Consider the following 18,900-nt stretch of genomic DNA (forward strand, 5'->3'; position numbering starts at 1 on the left):
AGAAAGTCACCTTATGTTACTAATCACACAATATTATGTGTTTGCTTGCAAATGGTGAAAAACACTTTAAATCATTGTCCATAATTGAGAGTGGGAATTAATGTCAGGGCTATTAAATTTTAGAGATGTTTAATGAATGAAGAATCAAGTCATTGTCACTTTAATACTCCTCTGCTGTCCTTAAATCCAGTAGTAAAATAGCATGGGTGTTCAATAATTGTAGTGCTACATTGAGGGATTCCCAGAACTAAAACAAAACAAAACAAAACAAAAAAAAAAGTATGACTTACATGGAGTCAATAAAAGGGGAGCCAAAGGCTAGAATTTGATATTTTTCCATTTCTGTCCAAGGGGGAACGAAGAAATTTGGAAGATATGAAGTGATTTTCAACAACATCACCTTCCTTTGTTCTGGTTCCTTGCTCCTAATATTGTCATGTAAAAATTTTTCTCGTGGGAAGTGAATAAGAAATTGTCAGTGATTAGCTTTTTTAAGTTTTTTTTTAATCTTTTTAAATGTTTATTTATTTTGAGAGAGAGAGAGAACATGAGCAGGGGAGGGGCAGAGACAGAAAAGAGTGAATCCCAAGAAGGCTCTGCCTCTTCAGCGCAGATCCCAGGATCCATGAAATCATGACCTGAGCCAAAACCAACAGTCAGACACTTAATGGACTGAGCCACCCAGGTGCCTCAAGCTTTTTTTTTTTTTTTTTAATGTAGACTTATGAAAGAACACCTTATCATTTAATGAAAGAGAAAACAGGAGCACATTGCAAGGTAAAGGTAACATAGTAGAGAGACTATGCTTGTGAAGTTCTTTAGCTTAAATACAATTTTTCACAATAAGCGTTTTAATCGCCAATAAAATGTTTCCTAATATCCCAGAATGCTGATAGGTAGAGGTGAAGGTCCAAGATGGTTACCTGGCTAAGAAATCCTCTTACTTGAATGGCTAGATTCACACAATTTGCCTTCTAACCTTAAGGACAAGGCGGTTGAAATAGAGTAAGTTCAAATCATGTGTCAGAGTCAGGAAAAATTAGTAATGGCCTCAATTAGAGTTATTTACAAGTATATTTTTTCTCCTGAAAACGTTTTCTCTTCACTGGATTCTACACTCAGGAGGTGTGTGTACCCCAAGGGATATACAAAAAATCCACCAGGTCACGAATCTGGACTTTGATCATTAGGGACTGGTTTTTACCTGCATAGTATTCGAGCTTCTCTCATCAATATGTTGGAATAGTATGAAGAACCACCGCCATTTATTGATTTATTGGCTACTACTAACCAATCAGGCACTATACCAGGTAGTTTACATATGACATCTCATTTAATCCTTACTGAAATTTAAACCCATTAGGCAGATGGGGAAAATGAAACTTTGAGACACTCAACTCGCATAAGGCCTTATTTATTAAATGCAGAGAGATGGCATTCAAACTAAACCTATTTGACTCAAACATAACTGCTCGTCACTCCATCTGGGGTTGTATCAGTAAGCAATTCCCTGTATCCTTCAGTGAAGATAGGAAGTTAGATGAAGAGGAAATGCTTGTGAGTGGTGATCGGAGCAGGAGACTTTACTTCTTCGACTCATTCGTTAGTCATTAGCGGGGGTTCTTAAAGGTGAAGCTTCACCTAGTAGGAGTGGCTGTTTGCATTTGACACCTTAATTCTTAAAGGTTCTCTTTCCTGTACAGACAGGTGTCTTACAGTAGAGAGTTTCAGAGAAATCAAAATGCTTTGAAAGTGTTATTTTGTGCCATATTTCAAGTAGTGTGGTGGTAGTGCTTAACAATAGACAGACACTTGTGTTCTGGTTTAACAGTCTATAAGAATTTATTTTCAGATTCTGTCAGCACCAAGGCTAAGGAACAGCTTCCCTCTGTCTTAAATGCTACCACGGAATAGCTGTCACCTCCCTGCGGTGCTGAAATTCAGACTTCAGGACTAACGAAGCATGCGTACTTCTCTCTGGTTCCTCCCCTGCCGGCGCTCCGTTCTTTCCTTTGGCTCCGCCCTCCGCGGCCTCAACGTGCTGCGTCATGGCGCGCCTCACCCCGGGCGACCCCGGAAGTGGGTCGGGGGCTTGGCCTCTGCCCGGCCTCGGAGCCGGAGCGGTAGGTGTTCGAGCCGAGAGATCTTGTCCGGCGGCGGACCCCGGGCAGGGCCCGGGCCAGGGGTCCAGGATGCTGAACGTCCCTTCCCAGTCTTTCCCGGCCCCCAGCTCACAGCAGCGCGTCGCCTCCGGGGGGCGTAGCAAGGTAAGCGGGTGACACCGTTGGTCTCATTCAGCTCGCCGCCCGCCGGCGTTCCTTGCTACCCAAAGGTCCATTCTCTCCTAAGGACCCCTCTTCCACCTCCTGTCCTCCGCTCTCGCCTTCGTTCCCTCCTGGCCTTGCTGACGATTTCTTTCTGATCCACTTATGTCCGCAATCATTGAATTCTCCTAACCTCCCTCCCTCTCACCTACTAGCCCCTTTCTTTCCCATCCGCAATTCCCTTAATGTGAAGTCTTTTCCCGCGAATTAAATTTAGTCGTGTATGACTGGGCCAGCACAGTGCTTGACGTTATCATATAGGTATTCAGTATTAGCTTCTTTCCCTCAGCCTATCCTCATCTCCAGTCTTTTGTTCTACACTTGCCGGAAGGAGTTGTGAGTGATGTGGTTCCCTAAGAGAAGGGAAAGGTTGGGAAGTAGCGACATTGGCCAGTGACCGTCCCTCCAAAGGTGGCAACTAGGGAAGATTGGGGAAGCGAGAACAAATGTCTACAGTCCTCCGGAGGGTTTATGGACACTTCTTTTAGTCATGCTGCCTTTCTACTTTTGGTGCCTGTTTAATCACTGCCTTTTCTACTGATACCACTTGCTGACTTTGAAGCTAATGTAATACTCTTTAACTTTTAGTTAAACATAGTTACTGTTAGCAACAGGTGGAATACAAATGTATTTTATATTTACAAAATTTAATAAAATTGTCTCCTGTGTTCATTGCAACAGATAATTACTCCAGTTATTTGTTAGTTCCTCATTCTATAACTTCATGTTTTGTTTTTGAAACTTCCACCTGCTTGGGCCACTTCCCCCCACCCTCCAATTCTGAATTCTTGGATCTTAGCATTATTTAGGATCTTTACCGACTTCCCCCCCTCCCCCCCACTTAAACCTGGAGTTTGACTCTGGATTAGAATTATGGATTCAGGAATCTGTAGCTTTCATTAGCTTTTCAGAAGTCTGTAACTCTAACAATAGTAATAACATGGCTAAAATTTATTCGGTGCTTACTGTGTATGGTCTAAGTGTTTTGAGTGCTTCGTGTGTATTACTCATTTAATCTTTACAGTGATCCCATGAAATGAGTGCTTTTGCTCTCTATATCACAGAAAGGGAACTGTTTAAGACATGTTGCTTTGGACCCCAAAACTTGATGTGATGTGACTCTGGCTGGGACATTTCATTTATTGCTACATGTATCATCCAGCCATCTAATCATCTGACCCCTCCTCCTTGATGTTTGACCCGTTTCTCTCCTTGAGCTAAATTCTTGGCTAAATAAGTATAGCCTTTGCAGAGAAAGAATATCTGAATTAGAATATGAGTTTCTGGCCTTCTGTTCAAACTACAAACCATGTTCTCAGCATCATTTTAAAAGAGAAAGCTCAGAAGCAAAGACAAAAGGTTCACAGATGGTGATGACAAAGGTGAGTCTTTGGGTCCAAAAAGAGAACAAAATACAATTATTGTGCAATTCAAGAGGAAACTCAGACAACCCCCCCCCCCCAGTACTTTATGAAATAAGGTAATCTTGCAGTGTTAGAACCTGAGTCTGGCTTGTAGGACATGGGTAGACGTTGAGAAAATAGAAGCTAGTTGGGGAGGTTGTATATCATAATAGTTAAAAGCATAGATTTTTGAGTGAGAAAGACCCAGATTCTTTTCCCAGGTCCCATGACTTAATCTCTGAGTCTCATTTTTCTCAGGTGTAAATGAGAATAATAGTACCCATTTTATAGGGTTGTTCATAGGATTAAATGAGATAATGTTTCTCTTAGCACAATCTTGGTATATGGTATGCACTCCTCTGTGTTACTTGCCCTTAGGCTTTTATTCAGACCCCATGGATTGTTGTGGGATTGTTGTATAAAGCCCTCAGCACAGTGTGTGTTACAGAATATGTACTCAATATATGGTAGCTTTATTATTTCTACTGACACTAGTAAATAAATATTTATTGAGAACCTACCATATGCTGGAGATGTGGTCTCTGTTTCCAAGGTGGTTAGTCTAATAAGCTAATAGGCTGCACAGACAAATAGTTACAAATGTCATAAGAATTGTAACAGTATGTTATGGACACAAGGGGTTAGGGTCAGAGAAGGCTTCTGGAGGAAATAATGTCTGTGGGAGAGAGGAAGGGAATTGATCCAGGCAGAGGAGCAGGTGTTTCATACTAATCAAGGAATCAGTTCCCATTTAGCTAAAGCATGTAATAGGAAGGAGCAGAAACTAAAACTCAGAGCTAGTGAGGTAAACTATGATCAGATAGGAAGGGCCTGGTAAATGAGGGAATTTAGAGACATTATTTATTGTAGTGTGGAGAGCCACTGAAGGAGGGAGGACCCATGATTAGAGTTGCTTAACTACTCAGTAGATTATGGAATCCTCATAGATAAGAGAGAGAAGTGATTTTGGTTTGGGATGGGAAAAATCATTTTCTCATACTTTACTTCATTTACTGGGACCAAGAAACCTAGAGAATTTCAGGGATGGTAAGAAGGGGATGATGTAGTTGGTAGGAAGGAATGTGAAATTGCAGTGGTACCATAGACCTATTAGTTTGGTTATTTGGGGGGAAATGAGTGCCTGCAATAGGTAGGATTCCGGAAAGTGAAATTGATAAATATCTTAGTCTATTCCGTCTGTTGTAACAGAGGGCCATAAATTTTATAAGGTGACTTACAAACAATGGAAATTTATTTCTCACAGTTTTGGTGGCTGGGAATTCTAAGATCGGTGCACCAACAACTTCAGTGTCTGATGAAAGCCTGATTCCTGGTTCATAGCTATCTTTTCCCCACATCCTCACATGGCAGAAAGGCTGAGAGCCCTTTGAGGCCTTTTTAATAAGGGCACTAATACCACTCATGAAGGCTCCACCTTCAAGACTTAGTCACCTGCCAGAGGCCCTACTTCCTAATGTCACATTGGAGGTTAGGATTTCAACATACGAATTTTGGAGGGGCACACACATTCAGTGTATAGCAATATGCTTCCTTGAGTGTGCCTTCTTTTACATTAAACATTTCTCTGGTACTGTGTAACAAACTAGTTATATAAGTATAGGCAGGAGCTTAATTCCGTGTGACAGAGCCGGAACTAAGACTTGTTTTCTGACTCCAGGTTCAATGTTATTGTTTTACTAGATACCATTCTGATGACTGTTTGTGTGACAGAGTTTCTAAGCCCTACCTCATAGCCCAGGTGTTTTATATTGTTCTATTGATAATTCGAATATAGCAGAGATGATTTTGACAACCACCTAAATCTATAAAAAAAAATGTAGAATTATTGATTTGAATTTTCTTATTTTTTTGAATGAGGGTAAGAGTAACGAAGCAGCCTTAAGAGAAGTGGGAGGAAGGGGAGGGGAGAGCAGCTGACTCGAAGAAGCCACATTGAATTCTTCCCTTTTCCTTTTTTCAGGTCCCTCTAAAACAGGGCAGAAGTCTTATGGATTGGATTCGACTCACTAAAAGTGGAAAGGATCTAACGGGATTAAAAGGCAGGTTAATTGAAGTAACTGAAGAAGAACTTAAAAAGCACAACACAAAAGATGATTGTTGGATATGCATAAGAGGTACGTGGTTATTTATTATGTTTTGTCTGGGCTTTCCAGTTGAGTGCCATATGACCTTATGGTCCTATTACTTGGTGTTACGATACACAATAAGAGAAGAAAAATATACCTTACACTGGGCTATAAAATAATTCTGAATTTGCACAGTATTTCTTAGATAACTATTTACATAGCATACCTGTGCTGTACTCCCTTTGAAAGAAAACAAGTGTTTGTGGGCAGTTTATTCAGTAATACTCTCCGTATAATAATGTCCTGCCTTAGTGCCTTGTAACAGAATCTTTTTGAATGGGAGAAATTGTTCTGCCAGAAAAAAAAATGTCTCTGAGAATCGAAAGTAAATCAGAAAGACTGTGTTTAAGCCAAATCTTCAGTTCTCACATGAAGCAGTTTTTATTATTCAATATGTTTTTCTTAGCAATATTAATTACCTAATTTTTATAGCCTGTAGAAAACTAATTTTTTTAATGTTTATTTATTTTTGAGAGCCATAGCATGAGCAGGGGAGGGGCACAGAGAGGGGGAACACAGAGCTGGATGTGGGGCTCGAACTCATGAACCGTGAGATCATGACGTGAGCCGAATTTGGACGCATAACTGACTGAGCAACCCAGGCGCCCCTAGCCCGTAGCAAATTAGAAACGCCAAACCAGAAATAAGTGGATTGGAGAGAGTGAGCAGAGGTAGAGGAGGGGAGCTGATAAAAGCAGACCTCATGGTAATCAACAACCTGACATCTCGGAGAGGAACAGAAGTAATAAAGGGCATGGAAATGTATGGTGGGCCTCCATAGTGAGGTCACTGAGTCATGCAGACATGGTTAAATATGCCCACTACCCTCAGTTTAAAGAGTCATTTAGTCATGCAGTGCTGTTGCACAATTGTGATTTTATCATTGTGTAATTATGGTATGTTGTCAGTTATCCTGATCAGTATCCTGATCATATCCTGTAACCAGTATGAGAGAGACCGTGTCATGTCAGTCATACTGTTCAGTCCTTCATGCCTGGCACATAGAGGACATCAATATGTGCTTGTTGAATGAATGTGCTTAACGTTGTTAAGAAGTTCTATTAGGGAGGTGTGTGGTTGTCATAGTAGGTTGGTGATGTGATCAATGGAGAGATACCAGTAGGGACGATGAGTTTGCTAGAGATGGACAGACAGAAGCACAAACTTGGTGGCTTAAGCCACAGACAATTATTGTCTCACAGTTCTGGAGGCGAAAGTCTGAGATCAGGGTGCCTTCTGAGCGCTGTGAAAAAGAACCTGTTCCCTGCCTCTCACCTAGCTTCTGCTGGTTTGCTGCCAATCTTTGAAGTTGCTTGGCTTATAGAAGCATCAGCCCAGTCTGCCTTCAGCTTCACATTGCATTCTCCCTGTGTGCTTGTCCGTTTCCAAATTTCCTGTTTCAATAAGGACACCAGTCATGTTGGATTGAGGCCCTACTGTACTCTAGAATGACCTCATCTGTTATATCTGCATTGACCCTATATCCAAATAGGGTCATGTTCTGAAATACTGGTGGGTAGGCCTTCAACATACGAATTTTGGGCTGTACACGATTTAAGCCATAACACCTAATTCGAGAGTGAAAGTGTTTCCAGTGGCAGGGAGGATGGACTCTCCTAGCAGGTGATGACATAACAGAACAGCTGCTCAACCCCCCAGAGTTTCTCAGGGGAATACAACTGTGGCTAGTACCCACAGGCTGGAAGGAGGATTCTGCTAGATGCAAAAACCTCCTTTTGCCCTTTTAGAGGGTTTTTAATACCCTCTTTGCTCTCTTTCCATGCTGCCTACCTGTTTTAACAGGTATAAGTATCTGGTACACAGTGACCGCCCCACTCTGCCTGAGTGTTCTCTGCTAGACTGGGAGAAGTGGAGGTCGGTGTCCCAGGAGCATCTCTCAGCTGGTCCAGGCCACAGGCACGTCTGAATTCTGTTTCTACAGTAGGAAGCCACTTCTTCAGAAAATTCACTTGTCCTCCGTATCTTAGTGATGTTAGATAAATGAGGCATTAATGAAACACGGTCATACTTTACTATTCATTTAATGTACTGCTGGAGATAAGGGACTTGTTTGCTATGTTTGAAAAGCAGTATGCACACTGCTCCCAGTTATGTATCTCCTGTAAGAATTGAATGTATGGTAAGACTGGTAAGGTTGTTGATTTGAGAATACATTTATTAAAATTTCTATTGGAGGATGTGTTCTACTCTACTAACAATAAGGCTTTTTTTCCCCTTTGCATAAAGTGTGTCTTCTTTTTTCCTTCTTGACAAGTTCAGTTAATGTTATCAAGAAACACTCAATTTAGGCCCTTTTCTTTGAGCTTTCTCTCTAGTAAGAGAGGATTAATGACTGACTGTTAGACACATCTGAGTGAAGTGTCATAAGAAGTTCTAAAGAAAATGACATCAGATTGGAGGGAGGGAGACACGTGATAGTGATAGCCTGAAAGCTGGGGACAGGTTTTCACCAGAAAATGAGGAAGTGCACCTAAGTTGAGGGAAAGGCCTAAACTATAAACACAGAAAGGCTTAAGATATGTTCTGGATGACCTCAGCCGTAGCAATTTCTTACTTGACACATCCCCAAAGGTAAGGGAATTAAAAGCAAAAATGAACTACTGGGACCTTATGAAGATAAAAAGCTTCCGCACAGCAAGGGAAACAACCAACAAAACTAAAAGGCAACCAACGGAATGGGAAGATATTTGCAAATGACATATCGGACAAAGGGCTAGTATCCAAAAATCTATAAAGAGCTCACCAAACTCCACACCCGAGAAACAAATAACCTAGTGAAGAAATGGCAGAAAACATGAATAGACACTTCTCTAAAGAAGACATCCGGATGGCCAACAGGCACATGAAAAGATGCTCAACGTCGCTCCTCGTCAGGGAAATACAAATCAAAACCACACTCAGATATCACCTCACGCCAGTCAGAGTGGCCAAAATTAACAAATCAGGAGACTATAGATGCTGGAGAGGATGTGGAGAAATGGGAACCCTCTTGCACTGTTGGTGGGAATGCAAATTGGTGCAGCCGCTCTGGAAAACAGTGTGGAGGTTCCTCAAAACATTAAAAATAGACCTACCCTATGACCCAGCAATAGCACTGCTAGGAATTTACCCAAGGGATACAGGAGTACTGATGCATAGGGACACTTGTACCCCAATGTTTATAGCAGCACTCTCAACAATAGCCAAATTATGGAAAGAGCCTAAATGTCCATCAACTGATGAATGGATAAAGAAATTGTGGTTTATATACACAATGGAGTACTACGTGGCAATGAGAAAGAATGAAATATGGCCCTTTGTCGCAACGTGGATGGAACTGGAGAGTGTTATGCTAAGTGAAATAAGCCGTACAGAGAAAGACAGATACCATATGGTTTCACTCTTATGTGGATCCTGAGAAACTTAACAGAAACCCATGGGGGAGGGGAAGGAAAAAAAAAAAAAAAGAGGTTAGAGTGGGAGACAGCCAAAGCATAAGAGACTCTTAAAAACTGAGAACAAACTGAGGGTTGATGGGGAGTGGGAGGGAGGGGAGGGTGGGTGCTGGGTATTGAGGAGGGCACCTTTTGGGATGAGCACTGGGTGTTGTATGGAAACCAATTTGACAATAAACTTCATATATTGAAAAAAAAAAGATATGTTCTGGAACTTAGGTTAAGTGTTGGAGAATTATAAGAAAGAAGACTAGAAAAGTATGCTAGGTTAGATCGTAAAGGGCCTCAAAAGTCAGGTTGATGTGTTCTTTAAAAAAAAATTTTTTTTTAATGTTTATTTATTTTTGAGAGAGACATAGACAGAATGCAAGTGGGTTGGAGCAGATTGAGAGGGAGGCACAGAATCCGGAGCGGACTCCAGGCTCTGAGCTGTCAGCACAGAGCCCGACGTGGGGCTCGAACTCACCAGCTGTGAGATCATGACCTGAGCCGAAGTCGGATGCTCAACCGACTGAGCCACCCAGGTGTCCCAAGGCTGATGTGTTCTTAATTTAGATGGCAGTGTGAGCTATCGGAGGTATATGAATGTGGGGACAGTGTCATCCGAGTATGTCTCAGAAAGATTAGTCTGGTGGTGGATGTAGTGAATTAAATGGGACAGAAAGCATTCAGCTCATTATAGAAGTTCAGGTGGTAATAAGTGAACCAGAGTGTTGACAAAGACAATGCAAAGTAGGATGAGTGGGAGACAAACAGGTTACTGGTAACTTCTAAAACAGTCCTAAATTACAGTAAGCATGTGACTAAATGCAGTCACCTTTTTCTTTTTAGCTGTTCTAATTAAAAATATTAATGATACTTTCTGAAAAGGGGAATATATGGCATATTTAGCTTTGAAGGGCAGAGATGTTTGGGCCCAATTTTTAATCAAACCTATACCATAGGGAAACATGGTATCATGGTATCATTTCTCCCCCTTGTTAAAATATTTAAATTCTTTACTTGTCTAACAATTGCCTCATTTTTAGTTCTGTTCAAACTTCAGCTGATTGGGTTAAGGGAGACACACTTAGTCTTTTTAAGAAATCTTAGAAAATATACACTTTGGTATGGGTTTTAATGGCTAATATTATGGAGATTATTTTCCCTTTTGAGTATATATCAGTATTTTTGCACATGTTGAGGTTTGTTGAGTCCAGTCATATTCCTGGAAATGATGGGCACAAAGAGCACTTAGCTGGCAGCAGACTAAAGCATGAACTAAAATGTGAACACTGGCATAAAACATAAGACAGTATATGGAGTTTCCAATTTGTTCACCTAGTAATAACCATTTTCTGTGAAGTATGTAATTATTGTAATGTAATAGGAGGTAATTGGAATGTTGAGGGAATGGATAGGAGAGAGAATGCTTTTTAAAAGATCTTGTGGAATTTACCATTAATGCAGACTTTTGCAGTTTTCCTCATTATTGTTGTTTCTCTCTCAAGGACTAAAGGTGATTTATAAACATGTGAAACTTTGAGCAAACATCTAAATCACTCATCTGTGAGAGCTTCACAGAGCCTAGATCAGAATTTGTTTCCCCTGTAGTATATTTTGTTGTAGTACGTACTCAGTGTGGGTAGTGATGTAGTGATGTATTAAGTCATGAAATCATTTTTTGGCACCATGGAATACGGCCTTTAATCGTGGTGAGAGTGAGGGCCAGTGTAACCTGATACTCAGTAACAGTCATTTGAATGACTACTATTTAGAAAAAGTTGGTTACTGTTAAGTAGACTGGCCACTCTGTTACAAACTTAGAGGAGTAAGTTGTTCATAAGGGATTTAATGGGTTTCGTTTACTACTTAGAAATAAACATGCTTTGATTTCTCCTAATGCTGATTATCATATACCAGTAAATTGAAGAGGCCTGCTTGAGACCACTGTAAAAGTGACTTTGGGGGTGCCTGGATGGCTCATTCGGTTAAGCATCCACCTTCTTGATTTCAGCTCAGGTCATGATCTTGTGGTTTGTGAGATCAACCCCTGCGTTGGGCTCTTTGCTGGGAGTGCGGAGCCTGCCTGGGATTCTCTGTCTCCCACTCTCTCTGCCCCTTCCCTGCTCGTGCTCTTTTTCTCTCTCAAAATAAATAATAAACATTAAAAAAAAATGACTTCGAATGGGTCGGTGTTTTTCATGTTTCATTACTGATTAGAAAATATTGGCAAATGGATTCCAAGAAGTAGTATTTAGTCCTATTGTATTTCTAGTTCATCTTCCTAGATTTCTAGGTACATTTACAGTAAACCTTTTAAAAACTTATTTGTGAGATGTTAGTGTAGATTTTTGTGAGTACAGTCAATCCTCATTATTCATAATTTCAAATTTGCAAATTTGCCTACTCACTGCAATTGCTTGAAACCTCAGAAATCAATTCTCACAGTTCTTTCATAGTCATTTGCAGACATGCACAGTGCAGGGAAAAATTTGTTTTACCCTAGCACACATTCTTACTTGAGGCCGAACAAGGCGATGCTCTGCCTTCTTATTTCTGCTCTCATACTGTAAAGATGTATCTTTTTTTGAGGTCTGTTTAGTGCCATGTTTTTCATATCTTGTGCTTTTTGTTGGTGGATTTTGGTTTAAAATGGCCCCCAAGGATAGTGCTGAAGACCGTGATGTGCCTTACAGAGAAAATACCTGCGTTAGATAAGCTCCGTTCTGGCATGAGTGACAGTACTGTTGAGTGTGAATTGAATGTTCATCAATCAGCAATACATGTTGGGTAATGTGTCTTTAAACAGAAACACACTGTAAGCACAGTTATATGTTAATTACTTGAGAAAACTGTGACCAGAGGCTTGGAAGAACTTCATGCTGTCTTTTCCCCAAGGAGCACTGTTTCAGTATTTGCTAATTCATTGTTCACAGTGACTTTGTAGAACATAACCACTGAGAAGAAAGAGAATTGACTAGGCTATTTTGTATTTATACTCTAGAAATAATAAAATAAGCTTTATTCTTTTTGGGTTAGATTAAAAGTCACCAGGAATAGAGCTGATTTTTCCAACAGTAGGCTCTTTTCTTTAGGTTTCCATAGGTCCTTGCTTTACTTTTATTTTGAGAAACTGCAGTATTATTTGTCTCCAGCAAAGAAACCTTTTTTCCCCCCCTAAGAACAGCTTTTCAAATTTGGAGCTAACTTTTTAATTTATAACGGAATGCATTATCACAGTCATACCGAGTGTATCTAAACAATAATGTATTGTTATTACAGTTAGCTTGGCTATGCTGTACACGGTCTGCTTTGTGTGCTGTTCTCGTTACTGCTCAATGGCAGATTTCCAAACACCTCTCTTCTGGTATCACTTGCTTGTTTAGGAAATACAAATCAACATTTTTTATAGCTACATTTCCCCTTACTCATCATTTCTTTTTTTTTTCTTTTAAATATACTTTATTGTCAAGTTAACTAACATACAGTGTATACAGTGTGCTCTTGGTTTTGGGGGTAGATGCCCATGATTCATCACTTACATACTATACCCAGTGCTCATCCCAACAAGTGCCCTCCTCAATGCCCATCACACACTTTCTCCCTCCCCCCTCCCCCATCAACCCTCAGTTTGTTCTGTGTATTTAAGAGTCTCTTACAGTTTGCCTCCCTCTCTGTTTGGAACTATTTTTTTCCCCTTCCCTTCCCCCATGGTCTTCTGTTAAGTTTCTCAAGTTCTACATATGAGTGAAAACATATGGTATCTTTCTTTCTCTGACTTATTTCACTTAGCATAATACCCTCCAGTTCTATCCACATTGTTGCAAATGGTAGAATTTCATTCTTTCTTGTTGCCAAGTAGTATTCCATTGTATATAGAAACCACATCTTTATCCATTCATCAGTTGATGGACATTTAGGCTCTTTCCATAATTTGGCTATTGTTGAAAGCACTGCTGTAAACATTGGGGTACATCTTCCCCTATAAATCAGCACTCCTGTATCCTTTGGTTAAATTCCTAGTAGTGCTATTGCTGGGTTGTAGGGTGACTGTTCATGTCTTCTGCCCATTTCATCACTGGATTATTTGTTTTTTGGGTTTTGAGTTTGTAAGTTTTTTATAGATTTTGGATACTAACCCTTTATCCGATATGTCATTTGCAAATATCTTCTTCCATTCCTTCAGTTGCCTTTTAGTTTTGTTGATTGTTTCCTTTGCATTGCAGAAGCTTTTTATCTTGATGAGGTCCCAATAGTTCATTTTTACTTTTATTTTCCTTGTCTTTGGAGATGTGTCGAACAAGAAATTGCTGCAGCCGACATCAGAGAGGCTGTTCCCTATTTTCTCCTCTAGAGTTTTAATGGTTTCCTGTCTCACATTTAGGTCTTTCATCCGTTTTGAGTTTATTTTTTATATGGTGTAAGCGAATGGTCCAGTTTCAGTCTTCTACATGTTGCTGTCCAGTTCTCCCAGAACCATTTGCTAAAGAGACTGTCTTTTTTCCATTGGATACTGTTTCCTGCTTTGTCAGAGATTAATTGGCCATACATTATTGCGGGTCCAGTTCTCTGGGTTCTCTATTCCACTGGTCTATGTGTCTGTTTTTGTGCCAATACCATACTGTCTTGATGATTACAGCTTTGTAGTAGAGGCTAAAGTCTGGGATTGTGATGCCTCCCACTTTGGTTTTCTTTTTCAACATTACTTTGGCTATTCGGGGTCTTTTGTGGTTCCATACAAATTTTAGGATTGTTTGTTCTAGCTTAGAGAAGAATGCCAGTGCAATTTTGATTGGGATTGCATTGAATGTGTAGATTGCTTTGGGAAGTATTGACATTTTAACAATATTTGTTCTTCCAATCAATGAGCATGGAATGTTTTTCCATTTCTTTGTGTCTTCTTCAATTTCTTTCATAAGTTTTTTACAGTTTTCAGCATACAGATCCTTTACATCTCTAGTTGTGTTTATTCCTAGGTATTTTATGGCTTTTGGTGCAATTTGTAAATGGGATCGTTCTTGGTTTCTCTTTCTGTTGCTTCATTGTTGGTATATAGAAATGCAACCTATTTCAGTACATGTATTTTGTATGCTGCAACTTTGCTGAATTCATGTATCTGTTTTGGCAGCTTTTTGGTGGAGTCTTTCGGGTTTTCCATGTAGAGTATCATGTCATCTGCGAAAAGTGAAAGTTTGACTACTTCTTTGTCAATTTGGATACCTTTGATTTCATTTTGTTGTCTGATTGCTGATGCTAAGACTTCCAATATTATGTTAAACAACAGTGGTGAGAGTGGACATCCCTGTTGTGTTTCTGATCTCAGGGGGAAAGCTCTCAGTTTTTCCCCATTGAGGATGGTATTAGCTGTGGGCTTTTCCCAAGTGGCTTTTATGATGTTAAGGTATGTTTCTTCTATCCTTTCTTGAGGGTTTTTATTAAGAAAGGATGCTATATTTTGTCAAATGCTTTCTGCATGTATTGACAGCATCATATGGTTCTTACCTTTTCTTCTATTAATGTGATGTATCACGTTGGTTGATTTGTGAATATTGAACCAGCCCTGCAGCCCAGGCTTACTCATCCATTTCTATTCTGATCTGTAGATTTTTACATTCTGATCCAGAGATTTCACATTCTCCACCATCAAATGCAGATAATCTCATCTTTGTTGATTTTATTTGTTCTATTCTACTGACAAACGATTTGCTTTCTTTTACTCTTTTTCTCCTAAATTGTCGATCTTTTCCTTTTTTTTTTGGTTTTTTTTTTTTGTTTTTTAAGTTTTCCTCTTTCCGTACCTCCCTTTCATTCACTAAAAATTCAATAAAGGAAAAAAAAAACTGGTGGTCTTGGGGTGTCATCTAACCCTCAGGTGTTTTGTTGGGTTGACATAGTGGTTTATGAAATTCAGCCAACATCTTGAAATTTTCCTTGTGGGAATGTTTTTGATTACAAAATTCAATTTTTAAAAGAGATATAGGACTATTCAAACTTCTTTTGTACTTATGTCAATTTTTGTAAGTTATGTTTTTTCATTGAATTTTGTTAATTTTATCTCAGTTGTTGAACATATTGTCATAAAGTTGTTTAGAACATTCCCTAATTACATCATTAATGTCTTTAGATTCTATAGTGATATAGTTCAGATATTGCTAACTTTTGGCTTCTCTTTTTTTCCTTGATCAGTCTTACTAGAAGTTTACCAATTTTATTAACTTTTGGTTTTGATTTTCTTTGTTGTTTGTCCATTTTCTATTTCATTGATTTCTACTTCTATCATAGGAAGGTGGCTATTTTAAGACTCTGTTTCCTGCACATTGGCATCAATATATTTATAGAGATAATTTGCAATAATGATAGTTTTGGTGAATACGTGAATTACCTGATTTCTAAGTTCTTATCTTTAGACTATTAGAATCTACTGCCTCCTGTTTTGTATTCAACTCTAGATTGAGTCCTGGTTTAGCATTTGAGGGTTACTCACTTTAAGGGTTATATGTAAATTAATTCATTAAGAAATTACTATGGGGTGCCTATTACTTGTAGTTTTTTTTTTTTAATTAACAATCATATACGCTATCCTTCTGAGACAGTTTTTATTTATAGTAACCATGAAACATGGCTTTTGCTTTTTTTTTTTTTTTGTTACCTTATGTATAATTGTCATTCATAAAAAATAGAGAAGATGGAATCGAACTATTCCTCCATCTTGGCTGATTCATTTAATCAGTATTTCTTGCCATGCACTCTACCAGGTTCTAGGGATAAGTTGGAAATATAAAACGGAGATGGCTTTTAATCTTATGGAATTTACAGTCTGGTAGGGAACACAAAGCATTAATCAAGTCTAACAAGTATCTTGAAGGAAAGGTACACTGTGCTGTGAAGACGGCAGAAGATTGAGCAGAGATCTGAAAGATAAACTACAGTCAATTAGGCAAAGAGGAATGGGAACAGTATTCCAGGCTCCCAGAAGAAGCATGTGCAAGGGCTGGGTGGTATGATCATATGAGAGAGAGATCACGTGCACACACATCATAAGTGTTCACTGTGAATATAAGGTGTTTAACATTAGTGATAATCTCTATTCTTTCTTCTCTTCTCTTGTATTGGAAAGACACACTCTTTTCAAAAATGTCATTCTTTCCAAGACATTTTCTTTCCTAAGGCTAGTCTCTTTGTGCTTTTATCAGTCCTCTCCAGCCTCCTCATGATCTTGGGCATTTGCCCATCCAACATTGTTTAGCATCCTCAGTTCTTTCTTTTCTTTCTTCCAGCAGTTTCTTCCGTTTAGTCTCCTCGTGACTTGGCCCTCTCTCACTGTTTCTTTCTCTGGGCTTTCTTCCTTAGCACTTGGTGCTGGACCACTATTAGACCATCTATAGCATTTTTTTTTTTTTGGCCATTTTTAATAGTCTCCCTATTTAAATTGAGTTTTGGGATACTAATACACTGCTTCTCTCCCTACCCCAAGCATCTGGCACAGGGCATGGCTCCTGGTTAGTGTTCAGTAAATGTTCCTTGAATCATGTGTATACAGTAAAACCTTGGATTGCGATAACTTGTTCTGCAAGTGTTCTTCAAGGTGAGCAAACATTCCTAATAAATTTTAACTTGATAAATGAGCAATGTCTTGCAATACCAGTAATATATGATGCCAAACATCACATGATCACAACTAAGCCAATGGTTCTTCTCTCTCTCTCTCTCTCTCTCTCTCTCTCTTTCTTTTGCTGTGGAATTGTGGGTGATTGTCTCCATGCTCAGATGCTTGGTCTCAGGCTGTGGTGTTCAGCAGAAATCAGTGATTTTTCAGAACATTGGAAGGTGCCCACAATTGGCACTAGTGTATTTTTTGTCACTTCAAAGCACCTATGGACAGACAGTCTTTTGCTTTTCCATAGAAGAGAAAGCTTAGGAATACTTTGCTTCATTCTACGTCAGGCTGCCTGCAGATATAGACCCTTTCCTCTGATGCCTTATTGCCAGTTACATTAAATACAGTATATGACAAGAATTTATTAATACTGTACTGTAGTCAGCATCCGTGTAAATGTATACAGTGGCCCCCATGCAGGAAAATGTTGAAAAGAAAGGCAGTAAGGAGAAGGAGGAAGTTTATGGAAGAAGGAGAAGATTACGGTGGTAGTTAAGAAGGAAATCATCAAGAAGTATGAATGAGGTATGCGAGTAGCCAAAATTGCAAGATTTTATAAGAAGTCTATGTCTGCATCTCGTCTGCAGAGGAGGAGGAGAGAAAGTGGAGGAATCCCTCACTTCAAGTGAGATTAGGGAGATGTGTAAAATGTGGGAAACAGTGCAAAATTTTGTAGAAAAATACCACTCAAATAAGGCTGTAGCAGTGTAAGTGATGAATCTGTCTAACAATAATGCAATGTCACATTTCCATGAAATCCTCAAAAGGAGGCAAAAACAAGTGTCATTGGATAGGTTCCTTGTTAAAGTTGTATGAAAAGAAAAAGATCCCATAGAACCAATAGATAGCAGTGATTCCATTAGTGATAGTGAAAGTTGTCATACACAATAACCTTCCTGTCTCTTGTCTCCTTCACACCAGCTACAATGGTTTTCAAAGGTAAGTGCAGGTTAATTTTTTTTCTTTATATTTCATATTTTCTTTATTATTTTATATTATGTTACAGTTTGTAATCATTTTTATATGAATATTTTTGGGTTGTGGAATGAATCATCTGAGTTTCCATTATTTATGATGGGGAAATTTGCTTTGATATACACGTGCTTTGGATTACAAGCATGTTTCTGGAGTGATTTATGCTCACAAACCAAGGTTTTATTATATTTTGATATGTGTAGGAGTTATAAACCACATTATGGTTTTAATTATTTGACAAAATAGTAACCAGTTGAGAAACCTGATATTTGATGTTTCTACGTTATTGGCTCTTGGAGTTCCTTAATCAGTTTGAAACTTAATATTATTTGTGGATAGTTTTCTTATATAGATTCAAGGTCCATTATTCATTTTTGAGCCCCATTTTAAAATGTATTAGTATTTCCATTAGACTCCTTTTTATGTTTCTATCTCTGTGAGGAAATTTCCCCTCCATTAAATGTCATCTACATTTTCTACTAGATTTTTTAAGATGTTAATTATAGTTATTTTAAGATCCCTGTGTAATAGTGCCAACATATGCACGATCTTAAGTCTGGTTGTGTGGCTGTTTTTCTCTTTTGACAATGAGTTCTTTTGTCTTTTTTTTTTTAATGTGACTTTTAATGTTTGATTGAATGTCACGTGTTGCACATTGGTGAACAGTAGAAACCCAAGGTATTTACCCTTAGAAACAGGTGTGCTTTTACTGGCAGACAGTTAGATCGAGTCAGTCTAGGTAGTAGTTGAGCCAGTTTGGGGGTTTATTGTTGCTAGTGTTACCATCAGTATACCACAGACTTCAAATTCCTCCAGCAGTGAGTTACTGCTAACTTGTTTTTAGTGTGCAGCCTGCAGCGTTGGAGGGTTTTCTCATTGTTCCTGTTCCGCTCTTAGCAGACCGCTTGCCTTACATACCCATATAGGGTCTCCTTCCATGCTCTTGCCCCTCTCCCA

General features: G+C 39.1%; 1 protein-coding gene across 2 annotated transcripts in view; it reads left to right on the forward strand.

Moving 5' to 3' along the window:
- Window positions 1-2,054: 2,054 nt before the first annotated feature.
- Window positions 2,055-18,900, forward strand: part of LOC125166670 (cytochrome b5 reductase 4) — a 93,092-nt gene continuing 76,246 nt past the window's right edge. The window contains exons 1-2 of one of the 2 annotated variants that reach the window (XM_047860652.1): window positions 2,055-2,267; window positions 5,709-5,862. In XM_047860652.1, coding sequence (XP_047716608.1) covers window positions 2,193-2,267; window positions 5,709-5,862 — 229 coding nt within the window. In that variant the 5' untranslated portion in view covers window positions 2,055-2,192. The remainder of the gene's footprint in view (window positions 2,268-5,708; window positions 5,863-18,900) is intronic. The other variant, XM_047860651.1, reaches the window with a different exon arrangement.

The sequence above is a fragment of the Prionailurus viverrinus genome, chromosome B2 (genome assembly GCF_022837055.1).
Source record: "Prionailurus viverrinus isolate Anna chromosome B2, UM_Priviv_1.0, whole genome shotgun sequence".
NCBI classification, from domain to species: domain Eukaryota; kingdom Metazoa; phylum Chordata; class Mammalia; order Carnivora; family Felidae; genus Prionailurus; species Prionailurus viverrinus.